This window comes from Pseudophryne corroboree, chromosome 6 (assembly GCF_028390025.1).
Source record: "Pseudophryne corroboree isolate aPseCor3 chromosome 6, aPseCor3.hap2, whole genome shotgun sequence".
In the NCBI taxonomy this organism is placed as follows: domain Eukaryota; kingdom Metazoa; phylum Chordata; class Amphibia; order Anura; family Myobatrachidae; genus Pseudophryne; species Pseudophryne corroboree.
In genome coordinates, this window is record NC_086449.1 from 842,438,607 (window position 1) to 842,465,276 (window position 26,670).

The 26,670-nt window shown below is 45.4% G+C and overlaps 1 protein-coding gene across 2 annotated transcripts in view; it reads right to left on the reverse strand.

Moving 5' to 3' along the window:
* DERA (deoxyribose-phosphate aldolase) overlaps nt 1-25,544 on the reverse strand; it is a 339,267-nt gene extending 313,723 nt beyond the window's left edge. The window contains exon 1 of one of the 2 annotated variants that reach the window (XM_063929429.1): nt 25,460-25,544. In XM_063929429.1, coding sequence (XP_063785499.1) covers nt 25,460-25,490 — 31 coding nt within the window. In that variant the 5' untranslated portion in view covers nt 25,491-25,544. Of the gene's footprint in view, nt 1-25,438 lie in introns of both variants that reach the window. The other variant, XM_063929428.1, reaches the window with a different exon arrangement.
* Nucleotides 25,545-26,670: the final 1,126 nt, after the last annotated feature.

The following is a 26,670-nucleotide window of genomic DNA, read 5'->3' on the forward strand; positions in this document are numbered from 1 at the left end:
GACAGAGATGGCTAAGAAGGGCATTCCCAAGTCAGTGGACTTTGCACCCGCTTGCGAGTTGGCATTCCAGTCATTGAAGGAGGCTCGGGTACCCGCTCCAGTGCTGATGGCGCACATTCTTGACCAGGACTGTGTGTTACGAACTATTGCGCCACTGCACGGACTGGGAGCAGTACCAAGCCAGAAAGAGCCATATGGTCAGGAGCACCCTGTGGCCTGTTTGAGCAGTATACTGCTATTGTGGGAGGTGGGGTATGCCACAGTTGGGACACCGTGGGTGGCACTTGTTTGTAACCAGCCCCCCACCGTGGTGACTTACCACCTACCTGTTAGGTGGCTGCAACCTACCTTGGGGGAATTGGACAGACTTTTGTGGTGGAGCCTTGAACTTGGACTTCAGGTGGACTATTTGAACATTGTGCACCCACGAAGAGAGGCCCACTGCACTATGGATGAACTGTCTAGGCCGGAGCCTACACACCCTAGGTAGCGTCCCCTTCAACACAAGGGACTGCGGGACCAGGACCCAAATCGTTGGGACATGGGTCCCTGGTTGACCCGCTTGAATGGGGGGGAAGGAATGTGGCCGGAGAGACAAGCCAGCCACACGTGTAATGGCGTCTGCGGCACTGAAGGGGTTAACCCTCGTGCCCAGCGCCATGTTGCGGACTGTTTAAAAGTTTGTTGAATGATGTGTTTTAACATGTCATATGTAGTGCTCTGTGCACCATTGCAGGAAGACATGTTTAAATGTATTTATTTTATATTCAAGACAGGCTTGGTGTATATTTAAAGGGAAACACGTGTTTAAATGAAATGTATTTAAAGGAAAAAATGCAGTTACTATAGATGTCTGAATACGCATCTCTTATCCTCTGGAAATAGGAAGTGGCATGCTAATGGCCCTGTTCTATCAGAGAGGTGTGAAGGACAATACCTTTTGATGTGTAAGTTCCTTAGAGAGAGATGCTAATCATTGGGTTTATGGGCTTGGATTTGATATACGATCCCTGAATGGAAGATAAAGGAAGGAAGACTGTTTGTTTGTATTGTAGCCATTCCTGTTGTAATCTTAAACACTGGGATTGCCTGGAGATGTGAATGACCAGAAACATCTGTATTTTGAAGCTATGTGATAAATTTATCAATAGTGAATGTTAATCTGATACCAAACGTTGTCTGGGTGACAGGAAGGAGGATATTGTTTTATTGCACTTATATCCTTGTAAAATGTAATTTATTGGTATTTTGTAAAATAACCTGATTGGTTGGAGAAGACAGGGAGGGCTTATCCCCCTGTGGTACTGTGTGGAAAACTGACATAAAAAGGAGACCTGCGTGCCTCCAGAGTTGTATTGTAACATCTTATTCTGCTGAAAACATCTGATTGCATGCTGTTGCCCCTAGCAATAGGGAGGAGCCTTTTTAAAGGTTATTTGAGCAATAAACATCATTGCCTCAAGAAGACTGCTTCATCTTGTGACCAACAGGGTTAGGCCAAACCTAGCCCCATCCACCGGCTGTCCAGGGAAGCACCTGACGTCTCCAAGTTCCGCCTTCCGCCAGCTACCGGTAGAGGCCTAGCAAGTGGCTAGTGGGGATTCGTCAGCACCACACAGCTGTGGTAAGGCAGTGCGTCGGCACATACAGAGCAGAACCGTGGTTCCAAACGCCACGGCAGGTTAGGAGTTTGGTGGTGGCAGCGAGAACCCGCCCACAGCGCAGTGGGTGGAGTCAGTAACAGGCGGTTACTGACGGTAAGCGGGAATCCCCTATGTGGTCAGGCCTCGTGCGGCTTGACCTTCCAATCTGTGCGCAGTCAACGGGACGCGAAAGCGGCGAGTGCTTTCATACGGTACCGTCCTGTCACACCTCTCCACACACTACTCCTATCATACCGCATTACTGACCTAATACTCCCAACATCAGTACACTGTCACTCCCAGGATAACCTCTCCATGCACTACTCCTACTATCATACTGCATTACTGACCTAATACTCCCAGCATCATTACACTGTCACTCCCAGGATAACCTCTCCATGCACTACTCCTCCTATCATACCACATTACTGACCTTATACTCCCAGCATCATTACACTGTCACTCCCAGGATAACCTCTCCATGCACTACTACTCCTCCTATCATACCACATTACTGACCTAATACTCCCAGCATCATTACACTGTCACTCCCAGGATAACCTCTCCATGCACTACTACTCCTCCTATCATACCTCATTACTGTCCTAATACTCCCAGCATCATTACACGGTCACTCCCAGGATAACCTCTCCATGCACTACTACTCCTCCTATCATACCTCATTACTGTCCTAATACTCCCAGCATCATTACACGGTCACTCCCAGGATAACCTCTCCATGCACTACTCCTCCTATCATACCGCATTACTGACCTAATACTCCCAGCATCATTACACTGTCACTCCCAGGATAACCTCTCCATGCACTACTCCTCCTATCATACCTCATTACTGACCTAATACTCCCAGCATCATTACACTGTCACTCCCAGGATAACCTCTCCATGCACTACTACTCCTCCTATCATACCTCATTACTGACCTAATACTCCCAGCATCATTACACTGTCACTCCCAGGATAACTTCTCCATGCACTACTACTCCTCCTATCATACCTCATTACTGACCTAATACTCCCAGCATCATTACACTGTCACTCCCAGGATAACCTCTCCATGCACTACTACTCCTCCTATCATACCGCATTACTGACCTAATACTCCCAGCATCATTACACTGTCACTCCCAGGATAACCTCTCCATGCACTACTACTCCTCCTATCATACCGCATTACTGACCTAATACTCCAAGCATCATTACACTGTCACTCCCAGGATAACCTCTCCATGCACTACTACTACTCCTATCATACCTCATTACTGTCCTAATACTCCCAGCATCATTACACGGTCACTCCCAGGATAACCTCTCCATGCACTACTCCTCCTATCATACCGCATTACTGACCTAATACTCCCAGCATCATTACACTGTCACTCCCAGGATAACCTCTCCATGCACTACTCCTCCTATCATACCTCATTACTGACCTAATACTCCCAGCATCATTACACTGTCACTCCCAGGATAACCTCTCCATGCACTACTCATCCTATCATACCGCATTACTGACCTAATACTCCCAGCATCATTACACTGTCACTCCCAGGATAACTTCTCCATGCACTACTCCTCCTATCATACCACATTACTGACCTAATACTCCCAGCATCATTACACTGTCACTCCCAGGATAACCTCTCCATACACTACTCCTCCTATCATACCGCATTACTGCCCTAATACTCCCAGCATCATTACACTGTCACTCCCAGGATAACCTCTCCATGCACTACTACTACTCCTATCATACCGCATTACTGACCTAATACTCTCAGCATCATTGCACTGTCACTCCCAGGATAACTTCTCCATGCACTACTACTCCTCCTATCATACTGCATTACTGACCTAATACTCCCAGCATCCTTACACTGTCACTCCCAGGATAACCTCTCCATACACTACTCCTCCTATCATACCGCATTACTGACCTAATACTCCCAGCATCATTACACTGTCACTCCCAGGATAACCTCTCCATGCACTACTCCTCCTATCATACCGCATTACTGACCTAATACTCCCAGCATCATTACACTGTCACTCCCAGGATAACCTCTCCATGCACTACTCCTCCTAACATTCCTCATTACTGACCTAATACTCCCAGCATCATTACACTGTCACTCCCAGGATAACCTCTCCATGCACTACTCCTCCTATCATACCTCATTACTGACCTAATACTCCCAGCATCATTACACTGTCACTCCCAGGATAACCTCTACATACACTACTACTCCTACCATACCACATTACTGACCTAATACTCCCAGCATCATTACACTGTCACTCCCAGGATAACCTCTCCATGCACTCCTCCTCCTATCATACCTCATTACTTTCCTAATACTCCCAGCATCATTACACTGTCACTCTCAGGATAACCTCTCCATGCACTACTCCTCCTATCATACTGCATTACTGACCTAATACTCCCAGCATCATTACACTGTCACTCCCAGGATAACCTCTCCATGCACTACTCCTCCTATCATACTGCATTACTGACCTAATACTCCCAGCATCATTACACTGTCACTCCCAGGATAACCTCTCCACACACTACTCCTATCATACCGCATTACTGACCTAATACTCCCAGCATCATTACACTGTCACTCCCAGGATAACCTCTCCATGTACTACTACTCCTATCATACCTCATTACTGACCTAATACTCCCAGCATCATTACACTGTCACTCCAAGGATAACCTCTCCATACACTACTCCTCCTATCATACCGCATCACTGACCTAATACTCCCAGCATCATTACACTGTCACTCCCAGGATAACCTCTCCATGCACTACTCCTCCTATCATACCGCATTACTGACCTAATACTCCCAGCATCATTACACTGTCACTCCCAGGATAACTTCTCCATGTACTACTCCTCCTATCATACCTCATTACTGACCTAACACTCCCAGCATCATTACACTGTCACTCCCAGGATAACCTCTCCACACACTACTCCTATCATACCGCATTACTGACCTAATACTCCCAGCATCAGTACACTGTCACTCCCAGGATAACCTCTCCATGCACTACTCCTCCTATCATACCACATTACTGACCTTATACTCCCAGCATCATTACACTGTCACTCCCAGGATAACCTCTCCATGCACTACTACTACTATCATACCTCATTACTGACCTAATACTCCCAGCATTGTTACACTGTCACTCCCAGGATAACCTCTCCATACACTACTCCTCCTATCATACCGCATTACTGACCTAATACTCCCAGCATCATTACACTGTCACTCCCAGGATAACCTCTCCATGCACTACTCCTCCTATCATACCACATTACTGACCTAATACTCCCAGCATCATTACACTGTCACTCCCAGGATAACTTCTCCATGCACTACTACTCCTCCTATCATACCGCATTACTGACCTAATACTCCCAGCATCATTACACTGTCACTCCCAGGATAACCACTACATGCACTACTCCTCCTATCATACCGCATTACTGACCTAATACTCCCAGCATCATTACACTGTCACTCCCAGGATAACCTCTCCATACACTACTACTCCTATCATACCGCATTACTGACCTAATACTCCCAGCATCATTACACTGTCACTCCCAGGATAACCTCTCCATACACAACTCCTATCATACTGCATTACTGACCTAATACTCCCAGCATCATTACACTGTCACTCCCAGGATAACCTCTCCATACACTACTCCTCCTATCATACCTCATCACTGACCTAATACTCCCAGCATCATTACACTGTCACTCCCAGGATAACCTCTCCATGCACTACTCCTCCTATCATACCTCATTACTGACCTAATACTCCCAGCATCATTACACTGTCACTCCCAGGATAACCTCTCCATACACTACTCCTATCATACCTCATTACTGACCTTATACTCCCAGCATCATTACACTGTCACTCCCAGGATAACCTCTCCATGCACTACTCCTCCTATCATACCACATTACTGACCTAATACTCCCAGCATCATTACACTGTCACTCCCAGGATAACCTCTCCATGCACTACTCCTCCTATCATACCACATTACTGACCTAATACTCCCAGCATCATTACACTGTCACTCCCAGGATAACCTCTCCATGCACTACTCCTCCTATCATACCACATTACTGACCTAATACTCCCAGCATCATTACACTGTCACTCCCAGGATAACCTCTCCATGCACTACTACTCCTATCATACCGCATAACTGACCTAATACTCCCAGCATCATTACACTGTCACTCCCAGGATAACCTCTCCATGTACTACTACTCCTATCATACCTCATTACTGACCTAATACTCCCAGCATCATTACACTGTCACTCCAAGGATAACCTCTCCATGCACTCCTCCTCCTATCATACCACATTACTGACCTAATACTCCCAGCATCATTACACTGTCACTCCCAGGATAACCTCTCCATGCACTACTCCTCCTATCATACCACATTACTGACCTAATACTCCCAGCATCATTACACTGTCACTCCCAGGATAACCTCTCCATGCACTACTACTCCTATCATACCGCATAACTGACCTAATACTCCCAGCATCATTACACTGTCACTCCCAGGATAACCTCTCCATGCACTACTACTCCTCCTATCATACCACATTACTGACCTAATACTCCCAGCATCATTACACTGTCACTCCCAGGATAACCTCTCCATGCACTACTACTACTACTATCATACCTCATTACTGACCTAATACTCCCAGCATCATTACACTGTCACTCCCAGGATAACCTCTACATGCACTACTCCTCCTATCATACCTCATTACTGACCTAATACTCCCAGCATCATTACACTGTCACTCCCAGGATAACCTCTCCATGGACTACTACTCCTATCATACCTCATTACTGACCTAATACTCCCAGCATCATTACACTGTCACTCCCAGGATAACCTCTCCATGCACTACTCCTCCTATCATACCTCATTACTGACCTAATACTCCCAGCATCATTACACTGTCACTCCCAGGATAACCTCTCCATGGACTACTACTCCTATCATACCTCATTACTGACCTAATACTCCCAGCATCATTACACTGTCACTCCCAGGATAACCTCTCCATGCACTCCTCCTCCTAAAATACCTCATTACTGACCTAATACTCCCAGCATCATTACACTGTCACTCCCAGGATAATCTCTCCATACACTACTCCTCCTATCATACCACATTACTGACATAATACTCCCAGCATCATTACACTGTCACTCCCAGGATAACCTCTCCATGCACTACTACTCCTCCTATCATACCGCATTACTGACCTAATACTCCCAGCATCATTACACTGTCACTCCCAGGATAACCTCTCCATACACTACTCCTCCTATCATACCGCATTACTGACCTAATACTCCCAGCATCATTACACTGTCACTCCCAGGATAACCTCTCCATGCACTACTACTCCTATCATACCGCATTACTGACCTAATACTCCCAGCATCATTACACTGTCACTCCCAGGATAACCTCTCCATGCACTACTCCTCCTATCATACCACATTACTGACCTAATACTCCCAGCATCATTACACCGTCACTCCCAGGATAACCTCTCCATGCACTACAACTCCTATCATACCTCATTACTGACCTAATACTCCCAGCATCATTACACTGTCACTCCCAGGATAACCTCTCCATGTACTACTCCTCCTATCATACCGCATTACTGACCTGACACTCCCAGCATCATTACACTGTCACTCCCAGGATAACCTCTCCATGCACTACTACTCCTCCTATCATACCTCATTACTGACCTAATACTCCCAGCATCATTACACTGTCACTCCCAGGATAACCTCTCCATGCACTACTACTACTCCTATCATACCGCACTACTGACCTAATACTCCCAGCATCATTACACTGTCACTCCCAGGATAACCTCTCCATGTACTACTACTCCTATCATACCGCATTACTGACCTAATACTCCCAGCATCATTACACTGTCACTCCCAGGATAACCTCTCCATGTACTACTCCTCCTATCATACCGCATTACTGACCTAATACTCCCAGCATCATTACACTGTCACTCCCAGGATAACCTCTCCATGCACTACTACTACTATCATACCTCATTACTGACCTAACACTCCCAGCATCATTACACTGTCACTCCCAGGATAACCTCTCCATGCACTACTACTCCTATCATACCTCATTACTGACCTAATACTCCCAGCATCATTACACTGTCACTCCCAGGATAACCTCTCCATGCACTACTCCTCCTATCATACCTCATTACTGACCTAATACTCCCAGCATCATTACACTGTCACTCCCAGGATAACCTCTCCATGCACTACTACTACTATCATACCTCATTACTGACCTAATACTCCCAGCATCATTACACTGTCACTCCCAGGATATCCTATCATACACTACTCCTCCTATCATACCGCATTACTGACCTAATACTCCCAGCATCATTACACTGCCACTCCCAGGATAACCTCTCCATACACTACTACTACTATCATACCTCATTACTGACCTAATACTCCCAGCATCATTACACTGTCACTCCCAGGATAACCTCTCCATACACTACTCCTATCATACCGCATTACTGACCTAATACTCCCAGCATCATTACACTGTCACTCCCAGGATAACCTCTCCATGTACTACTCCTCCTATCATACCGCATTACTGACCTAATACTCCCAGCATCATTACACTGTCACTCCCAGGATAACCTCTCCATGTACTACTCCTCCTATCATACCGCATTACTGACCTAATACTCCCAGCATCATTACACTGTCACTCCCAGGATAACCTCTCCATGCACTACTCCTCCTATCATACCGCATCACTGACCTAATACTCCCAGCATCATTACACTGTCACTCCCAGGATAACCTCTCCATGCACTACTCCTCCTATCATACCTCATTACTGACCTAACACTCCCAGCATCATTACACTGTCACTCCCAGGATAACCTCTCCATGCACTACTACTCCTATCATACCTCATTACTGACCTAATACTCCCAGCATCATTACACTGTCACTCCCAGGATAACCTCTCCATGCACTACTCCTCCTATCATACCTCATTACTGACCTAATACTCCCAGCATCATTACACTGTCACTCCCAGGATAACCTCTCCATGCACTACTACTACTATCATACCTCATTACTGACCTAATACTCCCAGCATCATTACACTGTCACTCCCAGGATATCCTATCATACACTACTCCTCCTATCATACCGCATTACTGACCTAATACTCCCAGCATCATTACACTGTCACTCCCAGGATAACCTCTCCATGCACTACTCCTCCTATCATACCGCATTACTGACCTAATACTCCCAGCATCATTACACTGTCACTCCCAGGATAACCTCTCCATGCACTACTACTCCTATCATACCACATTACTGACCTAATACTCCCAGCATCATTACACTGTCACTCCCAGGATAACCTCTCCATGCACTACTCCTCCTATCATACCACATTACTGACCTAATACTCCCAGCATCATTACACTGTCACTCCTAGGATAACCTCTCCATACACTACTACTACTATCATACCTCATTACTGACCTAATACTCCCAGCATCATTACACTGTCACTCCCAGGATAACCTCTCCATACACTACTCCTATCATACCGCATTACTGACCTAATACTCCCAGCATCATTACACTGTCACTCCCAGGATAACCTCTCCATGCACCACTCCTCCTATCATACCTCATTACTGACCTAATACTCCCAGCATCATTACACTGTTACTCCCAGGATAACCTCTCCATACACTACTCCTCCTATCATACCTCATTACTGACCTAATACTCCCAGCATCATTACACTGTCACTCCCAGGATAACCTCTCCATACACTACTCCTATCATACCGCATTACTGACCTAATACTCCCAGCATCATTACACTGTCACTCCCAGGATAACCTCTCCATGTACTACTCCTCCTATCATACCGCATTACTGACCTAATACTCCCAGCATCATTACACTGTCACTCCCAGGATAACCTCTCCATGCACTACTCCTCCTATCATTCCTCATTACTGACCTAATACTCCCAGCATCATTACACTGTCACTCCCAGGATAACCTCTCCATACACTACTCCTCCTCCTATCATACCGCATTACTGACCTAATACTCCCAGCATCATTACACTGTCACTCCCAGGATAACCTCTCCATGCACTACTCCTCCTATCATACCTCATTACTGACCTAATACTCCCAGCATCATTACACTGTCACTCCCAGGATAACCTCTCCATGCACTACTCCTCCTATCATACCACATTACTGACCTAATACTCCCAGCATCATTACACTGTCACTCCCAGGATAACCTCTCCATGCACTACTACTACTATCATACCTCATTACTGACCTTATACTCCCAGCATCATTACACTGTCACTCCAAGGATAACCTCTCCATGCACTACTCCTCCTATCATACCGCATCACTGACCTAATACTCCCAGCATCATTACACTGTCACTCCCAGGATAACCTCTCCATGCACTACTCCTCCTATCATACCTCATTACTGACCTAATACTCCCAGCATCATTACACTGTCACTCCCAGGATAACCTCTCCATGCACTACTCCTCCTATCATTCCTCATTACTGACCTAATACTCCCAGCATCATTACACTGTCACTCCCAGGATAACCTCTCCATGTACTACTCCTCCTATCATACAACATTACTGACCTAATACTCCCAGCATCATTACACTGTCACTCCCAGGATAACCTCTCCATGCACTACTACTCCTCCTATCATACAACATTACTGACCTAATACTCCCAGCATCATTACACTGTCACTCCCAGGATAACCTCTCCATGCACTACTACTCCTCCTATCATACCGCATTACTGACCTAACACTCCCAGCATCATTACACTGTCACTCCCAGGATAACCTCTCCATGCACTACTACTACTATCATACCTCATTACTGACCTAATACTCCCAGCATCATTACACCGTCACTCCCAGGATAACCTCTCCATGCACTACTCCTCCTATCATACCACATTACTGACCTTATACTCCCAGCATCATTACACTGTCACTCCCAGGATAACCTCTCCATGCACTACTACTACTATCATACCTCATTACTGACCTAATACTCCCAGCATCATTACACTGTGACTCCCAGGATAACCTCTCCATGCACTACTCCTCCTATCATACCACATTACTGACCTAATACTCCCAGCATCATTACACTGTCACTCCCAGGATAACCTCTCCATGCACTACTCCTATCATACCGCATTACTGACCTAATACTCCCAGCATCATTACACTGTCACTCCCAGGATAACCTCTCCATACACTACTACTCCTATCATACCTCATTACTGACCTAATACTCCCAGCATCATTACACTGTCACTCCCAGGATAACCTCTCCATGCACTACTCCTCCTATCATACCTCATTACTGACCTAATACTCCCAGCATCATTACACTGTCACTCCCAGGATAACCTCTCCATGGACTACTACTCCTATCATACCTCATTACTGACCTAATACTCCCAGCATCATTACACTGTCACTCCCAGGATAACCTCTCCATGCACTCCTCCTCCTATCATACCTCATTACTGACCTAATACTCCCAGCATCATTACACTGTCACTCCCAGGATAACCTCTCCATGCACTACTCTTCCTATCATACCTCATTACTGACCTAATACTCCCAGCATCATTACACTGTCACTCCCAGGATAACTTCTCCATGCACTACTACTCCTATCATACCTCATTACTGACCTAACACTCCCAGCATCATTACACTGTCACTCCCAGGATAACCTCTCCATGTACTACTCCTCCTATCATACCACATTACTGACCTAATACTCCCAGCATCATTACACTGTCACTCCCAGGATAACTTCTCCATGCACTACTACTACTCCTATCATACCACATTACTGACCTAATACTCCCAGCATCATTACACTGTCACTCCCAGGATAACCTCTCCATGCACTCCTCCTCCTATCATACCGCATTACTGACCTAATACTCCCAGCATCATTACACTGTCACTCCCAGGATAACCTCTCCATGCACTACTACTCCTCCTATCATACCTCATTACTGTCCTAATACTCCCAGCATCATTACACTGTCACTCCCAGGATAACCTCTCCATGCACTACTCCTCCTATCATACCTCATTACTGACCTAATACTCCCAGCATCATTACACTGTCACTCCCAGGATAACCTCTCCATGCACTACTAACTCCTATCATACCACATTACTGACCTAATACTCCCAGCATCATTACACTGTCACTCCCAGGATAACCTCTCCATGCACTACTCCTCCTATCATACCTCATTACTGACCTAATACTCCCAGCATCATTACACTGTCACTCCCAGGATAACCTCTCCATACACTACTCCTCCTATCATACCTCATTACTGACCTAATACTCCCAGCATCATTACACTGTCACTCCCAGGATAACCTCTCCATGCACTACTAACTCCTATCATACCACATTACTGACCTAATACTCCCAGCATCATTACACTGTCACTCCCAGGATAACCTCTCCATACACTACTCCTCCTATCATACCTCATTACTGACCTAATACTCCCAGCATCATTACACTGTCACTCCCAGGATAACCTCTCCATACACTACTCCTCCTATCATACCTCATTACTGACCTAATACTCCCAGCATCATTACACTGTCACTCCCAGGATAACCTCTCCATGCACTACTAACTCCTATCATACCACATTACTGACCTAATACTCCCAGCATCATTACACTGTCACTCCCAGGATAACCTCTCCATACACTACTCCTCCTATCATACCGCATTACTGACCTAATACTCCCAGCATCATTACACTGTCACTCCCAGGATAACCTCTCCATGCACTACTCCTCCTATCATACATCATTACTGACCTAATACTCCCAGCATCATTACACTGTCACTCCCAGGATAACCTCTCCATACACTACTCCTCCTATCATACCTCATTACTGACCTAATACTCCCAGCATCATTACACTGTCACTCCCAGGATAACCTCTCCATGCACTACTCCTCCTATCATACCTCATTACTGACCTAACACTCCCAGCATCATTACACTGTCACTCCCAGGATAACCTCTCCACACACTACTCCTATCATACCGCATTACTGACCTAATACTCCCAGCATCAGTACACTGTCACTCCCAGGATAACCTCTCCATGCACTACTCCTCCTATCATACCACATTACTGACCTTATACTCCCAGCATCATTACACTGTCACTCCCAGGATAACCTCTCCATGCACTACTACTACTATCATACCTCATTACTGACCTAATACTCCCAGCATTGTTACACTGTCACTCCCAGGATAACCTCTCCATACACTACTCCTCCTATCATACCGCATTACTGACCTAATACTCCCAGCATCATACACTGTCACTCCCAGGATAACCTCTCCATGCACTACTCCTCCTATCATACCACATTACTGACCTAATACTCCCAGCATCATTACACTGTCACTCCCAGGATAACTTCTCCATGCACTACTACTCCTCCTATCATACCGCATTACTGACCTAATACTCCCAGCATCATTACACTGTCACTCCCAGGATAACCACTACATGCACTACTCCTCCTATCATACCGCATTACTGACCTAATACTCCCAGCATCATTACACTGTCACTCCCAGGATAACCTCTCCATACACTACTACTCCTATCATACCGCATTACTGACCTAATACTCCCAGCATCATTACACTGTCACTCCCAGGATAACCTCTCCATACACAACTCCTATCATACTGCATTACTGACCTAATACTCCCAGCATCATTACACTGTCACTCCCAGGATAACCTCTCCATACACTACTCCTCCTATCATACCTCATCACTGACCTAATACTCCCAGCATCATTACACTGTCACTCCCAGGATAACCTCTCCATGCACTACTCCTCCTATCATACCTCATTACTGACCTAATACTCCCAGCATCATTACACTGTCACTCCCAGGATAACCTCTCCATACACTACTCCTATCATACCTCATTACTGACCTTATACTCCCAGCATCATTACACTGTCACTCCCAGGATAACCTCTCCATGCACTACTCCTCCTATCATACCACATTACTGACCTAATACTCCCAGCATCATTACACTGTCACTCCCAGGATAACCTCTCCATGCACTACTCCTCCTATCATACCACATTACTGACCTAATACTCCCAGCATCATTACACTGTCACTCCCAGGATAACCTCTCCATGCACTACTCCTCCTATCATACCACATTACTGACCTAATACTCCCAGCATCATTACACTGTCACTCCCAGGATAACCTCTCCATGCACTACTACTCCTATCATACCGCATAACTGACCTAATACTCCCAGCATCATTACACTGTCACTCCCAGGATAACCTCTCCATGTACTACTACTCCTATCATACCTCATTACTGACCTAATACTCCCAGCATCATTACACTGTCACTCCAAGGATAACCTCTCCATGCACTCCTCCTCCTATCATACCACATTACTGACCTAATACTCCCAGCATCATTACACTGTCACTCCCAGGATAACCTCTCCATGCACTACTCCTCCTATCATACCACATTACTGACCTAATACTCCCAGCATCATTACACTGTCACTCCCAGGATAACCTCTCCATGCACTACTACTCCTATCATACCGCATAACTGACCTAATACTCCCAGCATCATTACACTGTCACTCCCAGGATAACCTCTCCATGCACTACTACTCCTCCTATCATACCACATTACTGACCTAATACTCCCAGCATCATTACACTGTCACTCCCAGGATAACCTCTCCATGCACTACTACTACTACTATCATACCTCATTACTGACCTAATACTCCCAGCATCATTACACTGTCACTCCCAGGATAACCTCTACATGCACTACTCCTCCTATCATACCTCATTACTGACCTAATACTCCCAGCATCATTACACTGTCACTCCCAGGATAACCTCTCCATGGACTACTACTCCTATCATACCTCATTACTGACCTAATACTCCCAGCATCATTACACTGTCACTCCCAGGATAACCTCTCCATGCACTACTCCTCCTATCATACCTCATTACTGACCTAATACTCCCAGCATCATTACACTGTCACTCCCAGGATAACCTCTCCATGGACTACTACTCCTATCATACCTCATTACTGACCTAATACTCCCAGCATCATTACACTGTCACTCCCAGGATAACCTCTCCATGCACTACTCCTCCTATCATACCTCATTACTGACCTAATACTCCCAGCATCATTACACTGTCACTCCCAGGATAATCTCTCCATACACTACTCCTCCTATCATACCACATTACTGACATAATACTCCCAGCATCATTACACTGTCACTCCCAGGATAACCTCTCCATGCACTACTACTCCTCCTATCATACCGCATTACTGACCTAATACTCCCAGCATCATTACACTGTCACTCCCAGGATAACCTCTCCATACACTACTCCTCCTATCATACCGCATTACTGACCTAATACTCCCAGCATCATTACACTGTCACTCCCAGGATAACCTCTCCATGCACTACTACTCCTATCATACCGCATTACTGACCTAATACTCCCAGCATCATTACACTGTCACTCCCAGGATAACCTCTCCATGCACTACTCCTCCTATCATACCACATTACTGACCTAATACTCCCAGCATCATTACACCGTCACTCCCAGGATAACCTCTCCATGCACTACAACTCCTATCATACCTCATTACTGACCTAATACTCCAAGCATCATTACACTGTCACTCCCAGGATAACCTCTCCATGTACTACTCCTCCTATCATACCGCATTACTGACCTGACACTCCCAGCATCATTACACTGTCACTCCCAGGATAACCTCTCCATGCACTACTACTCCTCCTATCATACCTCATTACTGACCTAATACTCCCAGCATCATTACACTGTCACTCCCAGGATAACCTCTCCATGCACTACTACTACTCCTATCATACCGCACTACTGACCTAATACTCCCAGCATCATTACACTGTCACTCCCAGGATAACCTCTCCATGTACTACTACTCCTATCATACCGCATTACTGACCTAATACTCCCAGCATCATTACACTGTCACTCCCAGGATAACCTCTCCATGTACTACTCCTCCTATCATACCGCATTACTGACCTAATACTCCCAGCATCATTACACTGTCACTCCCAGGATAACCTCTCCATGCACTACTACTACTATCATACCTCATTACTGACCTAATACTCCCAGCATCATTACACTGTCACTCCCAGGATAACCTCTCCATGCACTACTCCTCCTATCATACCGCATTACTGACCTAATACTCCCAGCATCATTACACTGTCACTCCCAGGATATCCTCTCCATACACTACTCCTATCATACCTCATTACTGACCTAATACTCCCAGCATCATTACACTGTCACTCCCAGGATAACCTCTCCATGCACTACTCCTCCTATCATACCTCATTACTGACCTAATACTCCCAGCATCATTACACTGTCACTCCCAGGATAACCTCTCCATGCACTACTCCTCCTATCATACCTCATTACTGACCTAACACTCCCAGCATCATTACACTGTCACTCCCAGGATAACCTCTCCATGCACTACTACTCCTATCATACCTCATTACTGACCTAATACTCCCAGCATCATTACACTGTCACTCCCAGGATAACCTCTCCATGCACTACTCCTCCTATCATACCTCATTACTGACCTAATACTCCCAGCATCATTACACTGTCACTCCCAGGATAACCTCTCCATGCACTACTACTACTATCATACCTCATTACTGACCTAATACTCCCAGCATCATTACACTGTCACTCCCAGGATATCCTATCATACACTACTCCTCCTATCATACCGCATTACTGACCTAATACTCCCAGCATCATTACACTGCCACTCCCAGGATAACCTCTCCATACACTACTACTACTATCATACCTCATTACTGACCTAATACTCCCAGCATCATTACACTGTCACTCCCAGGATAACCTCTCCATACACTACTCCTATCATACCGCATTACTGACCTAATACTCCCAGCATCATTACACTGTCACTCCCAGGATAACCTCTCCATGTACTACTCCTCCTATCATACCGCATTACTGACCTAATACTCCCAGCATCATTACACTGTCACTCCCAGGATAACCTCTCCATGTACTACTCCTCCTATCATACCGCATTACTGACCTAATACTCCCAGCATCATTACACTGTCACTCCCAGGATAACCTCTCCATACACTACTCCTCCTATCATACCGCATCACTGACCTAATACTCCCAGCATCATTACACTGTCACTCCCAGGATAACCTCTCCATGCACTACTCCTCCTATCATACCTCATTACTGACCTAACACTCCCAGCATCATTACACTGTCACTCCCAGGATAACCTCTCCATGCACTACTACTCCTATCATACCTCATTACTGACCTAATACTCCCAGCATCATTACACTGTCACTCCCAGGATAACCTCTCCATGCACTACTCCTCCTATCATACCTCATTACTGACCTAATACTCCCAGCATCATTACACTGTCACTCCCAGGATAACCTCTCCATGCACTACTACTACTATCATACCTCATTACTGACCTAATACTCCCAGCATCATTACACTGTCACTCCCAGGATATCCTATCATACACTACTCCTCCTATCATACCGCATTACTGACCTAATACTCCCAGCATCATTACACTGTCACTCCCAGGATAACCTCTCCATGCACTACTCCTCCTATCATACCGCATTACTGACCTAATACTCCCAGCATCATTACACTGTCACTCCCAGGATAACCTCTCCATGCACTACTACTCCTATCATACCACATTACTGACCTAATACTCCCAGCATCATTACACTGTCACTCCCAGGATAACCTCTCCATGCACTACTCCTCCTATCATACCACATTACTGACCTAATACTCCCAGCATCATTACACTGTCACTCCTAGGATAACCTCTCCATACACTACTACTACTATCATACCTCATTACTGACCTAATACTCCCAGCATCATTACACTGTCACTCCCAGGATAACCTCTCCATACACTACTCCTATCATACCGCATTACTGACCTAATACTCCCAGCATCATTACACTGTCACTCCCAGGATAACCTCTCCATGCACCACTCCTCCTATCATACCTCATTACTGACCTAATACTCCCAGCATCATTACACTGTCACTCCCAGGATAACCTCTCCATACACTACTCCTCCTATCATACCTCATTACTGACCTAATACTCCCAGCATCATTACACTGTCACTCCCAGGATAACCTCTCCATACACTACTCCTATCATACCGCATTACTGACCTAATACTCCCAGCATCATTACACTGTCACTCCCAGGATAACCTCTCCATGTACTACTCCTCCTATCATACCGCATTACTGACCTAATACTCCCAGCATCATTACACTGTCACTCCCAGGATAACCTCTCCATGCACTACTCCTCCTATCATTCCTCATTACTGACCTAATACTCCCAGCATCATTACACTGTCACTCCCAGGATAACCTCTCCATACACTACTCCTCCTCCTATCATACCGCATTACTGACCTAATACTCCCAGCATCATTACACTGTCACTCCCAGGATAACCTCTCCATGCACTACTCCTCCTATCATACCTCATTACTGACCTAATACTCCCAGCATCATTACACTGTCACTCCCAGGATAACCTCTCCATGCACTACTCCTCCTATCATACCACATTACTGACCTAATACTCCCAGCATCATTACACTGTCACTCCCAGGATAACCTCTCCATGCACTACTACTACTATCATACCTCATTACTGACCTTATACTCCCAGCATCATTACACTGTCACTCCAAGGATAACCTCTCCATGCACTACTCCTCCTATCATACCGCATCACTGACCTAATACTCCCAGCATCATTACACTGTCACTCCCAGGATAACCTCTCCATGCACTACTCCTCCTATCATACCTCATTACTGACCTAATACTCCCAGCATCATTACACTGTCACTCCCAGGATAACCTCTCCATGCACTACTCCTCCTATCATTCCTCATTACTGACCTAATACTCCCAGCATCATTACACTGTCACTCCCAGGATAACCTCTCCATGTACTACTCCTCCTATCATACAACATTACTGACCTAATACTCCCAGCATCATTACACTGTCACTCCCAGGATAACCTCTCCATGCACTACTACTCCTCCTATCATACAACATTACTGACCTAATACTCCCAGCATCATTACACTGTCACTCCCAGGATAACCTCTCCATGCACTACTACTCCTCCTATCATACCGCATTACTGACCTAACACTCCCAGCATCATTACACTGTCACTCCCAGGATAACCTCTCCATGCACTACTACTACTATCATACCTCATTACTGACCTAATACTCCCAGCATCATTACACCGTCACTCCCAGGATAACCTCTCCATGCACTACTCCTCCTATCATACCTCATTACTGACCTAATACTCCCAGCATCATTACACTGTCACTCCCAGGATAACCTCTCCATGGACTACTACTCCTATCATACCTCATTACTGACCTAATACTCCCAGCATCATTACACTGTCACTCCCAGGATAACCTCTCCATGCACTCCTCCTCCTATCATACCTCATTACTGACCTAATACTCCCAGCATCATTACACTGTCACTCCCAGGATAACCTCTCCATGCACTACTCTTCCTATCATACCTCATTACTGACCTAATACTCCCAGCATCATTACACTGTCACTCCCAGGATAACTTCTCCATGCACTACTACTCCTATCATACCTCATTACTGACCTAACACTCCCAGCATCATTACACTGTCACTCCCAGGATAACCTCTCCATGTACTACTCCTCCTATCATACCACATTACTGACCTAATACTCCCAGCATCATTACACTGTCACTCCCAGGATAACTTCTCCATGCACTACTACTACTCCTATCATACCACATTACTGACCTAATACTCCCAGCATCATTACACTGTCACTCCCAGGATAACCTCTCCATGCACTCCTCCTCCTATCATACCGCATTACTGACCTAATACTCCCAGCATCATTACACTGTCACTCCCAGGATAACCTCTCCATGCACTACTACTCCTCCTATCATACCTCATTACTGTCCTAATACTCCCAGCATCATTACACTGTCACTCCCAGGATAACCTCTCCATGCACTACTCCTCCTATCATACCTCATTACTGACCTAATACTCCCAGCATCATTACACTGTCACTCCCAGGATAACCTCTCCATGCACTACTAACTCCTATCATACCACATTACTGACCTAATACTCCCAGCATCATTACACTGTCACTCCCAGGATAACCTCTCCATGCACTACTCCTCCTATCATACCTCATTACTGACCTAATACTCCCAGCATCATTACACTGTCACTCCCAGGATAACCTCTCCATACACTACTCCTCCTATCATACCTCATTACTGACCTAATACTCCCAGCATCATTACACTGTCACTCCCAGGATAACCTCTCCATGCACTACTAACTCCTATCATACCACATTACTGACCTAATACTCCCAGCATCATTACACTGTCACTCCCAGGATAACCTCTCCATACACTACTCCTCCTATCATACCTCATTACTGACCTAATACTCCCAGCATCATTACACTGTCACTCCCAGGATAACCTCTCCATGCACTACTAACTCCTATCATACCACATTACTGACCTAATACTCCCAGCATCATTACACTGTCACTCCCAGGATAACCTCTCCATACACTACTCCTCCTATCATACCGCATTACTGACCTAATACTCCCAGCATCATTACACTGTCACTCCCAGGATAACCTCTCCATGCACTACTCCTCCTATCATACCTCATTACTGACCTAATACTCCCAGCATCATTACACTGTCACTCCCAGGATAACCTCTCCATACACTACTCCTCCTATCATACCTCATTACTGACCTAATACTCCCAGCATCATTACACTGTCACTCCCAGGATAACCTCTCCATGCACTACTCCTCCTATCATACCTCATTACTGACCTAATACTCCCAGCATCATTACACTGTCACTCCCAGGATAACCTCTCCATACACTACTCCTCCTATCATACCTCATTACTGACCTAATACTCCCAGCATCATTACACTGTCACTCCCAGGATAACCTCTCCATGCACTACTCCTCCTATCATACCTCATTACTGACCTAATACTCCCAGCATCATTACACTGTCACTCCCAGGATAACCTCTCCATACACTACTCCTCCTATCATACTGCATTACTGACCTAATACTCCCAGCATCATTACACTGTCACTCCCAGGATAACCTCTCCATGCACTACTCCTCCTATCATACCGCATTACTGACCTAATACTCCCAGCATCATTACACTGTCACTCCCAGGATAACCTCTCCATGCACTACTACTACTCCTATCATACCGCATTACTGCCCTAATACTCCCAGCATCATTACACTGTCACTCCCAGGATAACCTCTCCATGCACTACTACTACTCCTATCATACCTCATTACTGACCTAATACTCCCAGCATCATTACACTGTCACTCCCAGGATAACCTCTCCATACACTACTCCTCCTATCATACCTCATTACTGACCTAATACTCCCAGCATCATTACACTGTCACTCCCAGGATAACCTCTCCATGCACTACTCCTATCATACCACATTACTGACCTAATACTCCCAGCATCATTACACTGTCACTCCCAGGATAACCTCTCCATGCACTACTCCTATCATACCACATTACTGACCTAATACTCCCAGCATCATTACACTGTCACTCCCAGGATAACCTCTCCATGCACTACTCCTCCTATCATACCGCATTACTGCCCTAATACTCCCAGCATCATTACACTGTCACTCCCAGGATAACCTCTCCATACACTACTCCTCCTATCATACCGCATTACTGACCTAATACTCCCAGCATCATTACACTGTCACTCCCAGGATAACCTCTCCATGCACTACTCCTCCTATCATACCTCATTACTGACCTAATACTCCCAGCATCATTACACTGTCACTCCCAGGATAACCTCTCCATACACTACTCCTCCTATCATACCTCATTACTGACCTAATACTCCCAGCATCATTACACTGTCACTCCCAGGATAACCTCTCCATGCACTACTCCTCCTATCATACCTCATTACTGACCTAATACTCCCAGCATCATTACACTGTCACTCCCAGGATAACCTCTCCATACACTACTCCTCCTATCATACTGCATTACTGACCTAATACTCCCAGCATCATTACACTGTCACTCCCAGGATAACCTCTCCATGCACTACTCCTCCTATCATACCGCATTACTGACCTAATACTCCCAGCATCATTACACTGTCACTCCCAGGATAACCTCTCCATGCACTACTACTACTCCTATCATACCTCATTACTGCCCTAATACTCCCAGCATCATTACACTGTCACTCCCAGGATAACCTCTCCATGCACTACTACTACTCCTATCATACCTCATTACTGACCTAATACTCCCAGCATCATTACACTGTCACTCCCAGGATAACCTCTCCATACACTACTCCTCCTATCATACCTCATTACTGACCTAATACTCCCAGCATCATTACACTGTCACTCCCAGGATAACCTCTCCATGCACTACTCCTATCATACCACATTACTGACCTAATACTCCCAGCATCATTACACTGTCACTCCCAGGATAACCTCTCCATGCACTACTCCTCCTATCATACCTCATTACTGACCTTATACTCCCAGCATCATTACACTGTCACTCCCAGGATAACCTCTCCATGCACTACTCCTATCATACCACATTACTGACCTAATACTCCCAGCATCATTACACTGTCACTCCCAGGATAACCTCTCCATGCACTACTCCTCCTATCATACCGCATTACTGCCCTAATACTCCCAGCATCATTACACTGTCACTCCCAGGATAACCTCTCCATGCACTACTACTACTATCATACCTCATTACTGACCTAATACTCCCAGCATCATTACACTGTCACTCCCAGGATAACCTCTCCATACACTACTCCTCCTATCATACCTCATTACTGACCTAATACTCCCAGCATCATTACACTGTCACTCCCAGGATAACTTCTCCATGCACTACTACTACTCCTATCATACCGCATTACTGACCTAATACTCCCAGCATCATTACACTGTCACTCCCAGGATAACCTCTCCATGCACTACTCCTCCTATCATACCTCATTACTGACCTAATACTCCCAGCATCATTACACTGTCACTCCCAGGATAACTTCTCCATGCACTACTACTACTCCTATCATACCGCATTACTGACCTAATACTCCCAGCATCATTACACTGTCACTCCCAGGATAACTTCTCCATGCACTACTACTACTCCTATCATACCTCATTACCAGGGACGTGCGGTGAGCTAAATGGCTCAGGAGCCACTGGTTAACCCCAAAGCCAGATTTACATGCAATATATGAGCCAAAGGGTACATCCGGGCATTATACACAGGTGCAGCATTATAAACTACTGGAAATCTGGTGAATTACTGATTAGAGATGTGTGGAAAGGATACACAGATGAGGCACTGCCTCACCTGCCATAGACTTTTTACTCCAGAGTTTGTGCTATAAAAATTATTAGAATAATGCAAAGAAGATATTTCAAACAAATGATCAGTATTTTTCATATATTTTGTTCAGTCAAAACACTGGTTTAAACGTAAGTATGACAGGCAAGGCTCTGCCTCACCTGCCTCACCCCACCGCACGTCACTGCTCATTACTGACCTAATACTCCCAGCATCATTACACTGTCACTCCCAGGATAACTTCTCCATACACTACTCCTCCTATCATACCTCATTACTGACCTAATACTCCCAGCATCATTACACTGTCACTCCCAGGATAACCTCTCCATGTACTACTACTCCTATCATACCTCATTACTGACCTAATACTCCCAGCATCATTACACTGTCACTCCCAGGATATCCTATCATACACTACTCCTCCTATCATACTGCATTACTGACCTAATACTCCCAGCATCATTACACTGTCACTCCCAGGATAACTTCTCCATACACTACTACTCCTCCTATCATACTGCATTACTGACCTAATACTCCCAGCATCATTACACTGTCACTCCCAGGATAACCTCTCCATACACAACTCCTCCTATCATACTGCATTACTGACCTAATACTCCCAGCATCATTACACTGTCACTCCCAGGATAACCTCTCCATACACTACTCCTCCTATCATACCTCATTACTGACCTAATACTCCCAGCATCATTACACTGTCACTCCCAGGATAACCTCTCCATACACTACTCCTCCTATCATACCTCATTACTGACCTAATACTCCCAGCATCATTACACTGTCACTCCCAGGATAACCTCTCCATGTACTACTACTCCTCCTATCATACCTCATTACTGACCTAATACTCCCAGCATCATTACACTGTTACTCCCAGGATAACCTCTCCATACACTACTAACTCCTATCATACCTCATTACTGACCTAACACTCCCAGCATCATTACACTGTCACTCCCAGGATAACCTCTCCATGCACTACTCCTCCTATCATACCACATTACTGACCTAATACTCCCAGCATCATTACACTGTCACTCCCAGGATAACCTCTCCATACACTACTCCTCCTATCATACCACATTACTGACCTAACACTCCCAGCATCATTACACTGTCACTCCCAGGATAACCTCTCCATGTACTACTACTCCTCCTATCATACCTCATTACTGACCTAATACTCCCAGCATCATTACACTGTCACTCCCAGGATAACCTCTCCATGTACTACTACTCCTCCTATCATACCTCATTACTGACCTAATACTCCCAGCATCATTACACTGTTACTCCCAGGATAACCTCTCCATACACTACTAACTCCTATCATACCTCATTACTGACCTAACACTCCCAGCATCATTACACTGTCACTCCCAGGATAACCTCTCCATGCACTACTCCTCCTATCATACCACATTACTGACCTAATACTCCCAGCATCATTACACTGTCACTCCCAGGATAACCTCTCCATGCACTACTACTCCTATCATACCGCATTACTGACCTTATACTCCCAGCATCATTACACTGTCACTCCCAGGATAACCTCTCCATGCACTACTCCTCCTATCATACCTCATTACTGACCTAATACTCCCAGCATCATTACACTGTCACTCCCAGGATAACCTCTCCATGCACTACTACTCCTATCATACCTCATTACTGACCTAATACTCCCAGCATCATTACACTGTCACTCCCAGGATAACCTCTCCATACACAACTCCTCCTATCATACTGCATTACTGACCTAATACTCCCAGACACTCACCCAGCTCTGAGCCCGGGTTCCTGGAGGACATGATGCTGCAGCTGCTTGTACTGTAGAGGAAACGCCCCCTACTGTCACTTCTTCCCGCCCCCCTCCCAGCCAATCCGGAGAGCCCAAGTCACATGATCCCTGACCCTCCCATAGCTGGCTCCAATGCAGAGATCACTGTATTATACAGTGTGACCTGGTGCAGAGATCACTGAGTATTATACACTGTAACCTGGTGCAGAGATCACTGAGTATTATACAGTGTAACCTGTGCAGAGATAACTGAGTATTATACAGTGTAACCTGGTGCAGAGATCCCTGAGTATTATACAGTGTAACCTGGTGCAGAGATCCCTGAGTATTATACAGTGTAACCTGGTGCAGAGATCCCTGAGTATTATATAGTGTAACCTGTGCAGAGATCACAGAGTATTATACAGTGTAACCTGTGCAGAGGTCACAGAGTATTATACAGTGTGACCTGGTGCAGAGATCACTGAGTATTATATAGTGTAACCTGTGCAGAGATCACTGAGTATTATACACTGTAACCTGGTGCAGAGATCACTGAGTATTATACAGTGTAACCTGTGCAGAGATAACTGAGTATTATACAGTGTAACCTGGTGCAGAGATCCCTGAGTATTATACAGTGTAACCTGGTGCAGAGATCCCTGAGTATTATACAGTGTAACCTGGTGCAGAGATCCCTGAGTATTATATAGTGTAACCTGTGCAGAGATCACAGAGTATTATACAGTGTAACCTGTGCAGAGGTCACAGAGTATTATACAGTGTGACCTGGTGCAGAGATCACTGAGTATTATACAGTGTAACCTGGTGCAGAGATCCCTGAGTATTATACAGTGTAACCTGGTGCAGAGATCCCTGAGTATTATACAGTGTAACCTGTGCAGAGATCACAGAGTATTATACAGTGTAACCTGTGCAGAGATCACAGAGTATTATACAGTGTAACCTGTGCAGAGATCACAGAGTATTATACAGTGTAACCTGGTGCAGAGATCACTGAGTATTATACAGTGTGACCTGGTGCAGAGATCACTGAGTATTATACAGTGTAACCTGGTGCAGAGATCACTGAGTATTATACATTGTAACCTGGTGCAGAGATCACCGAGTATTATACAGTGTGACCTGGTGCAGAGATCACTGAGTATTATACAGTGTAACCTGGTGCAGAGATCCCTAAATATTATACA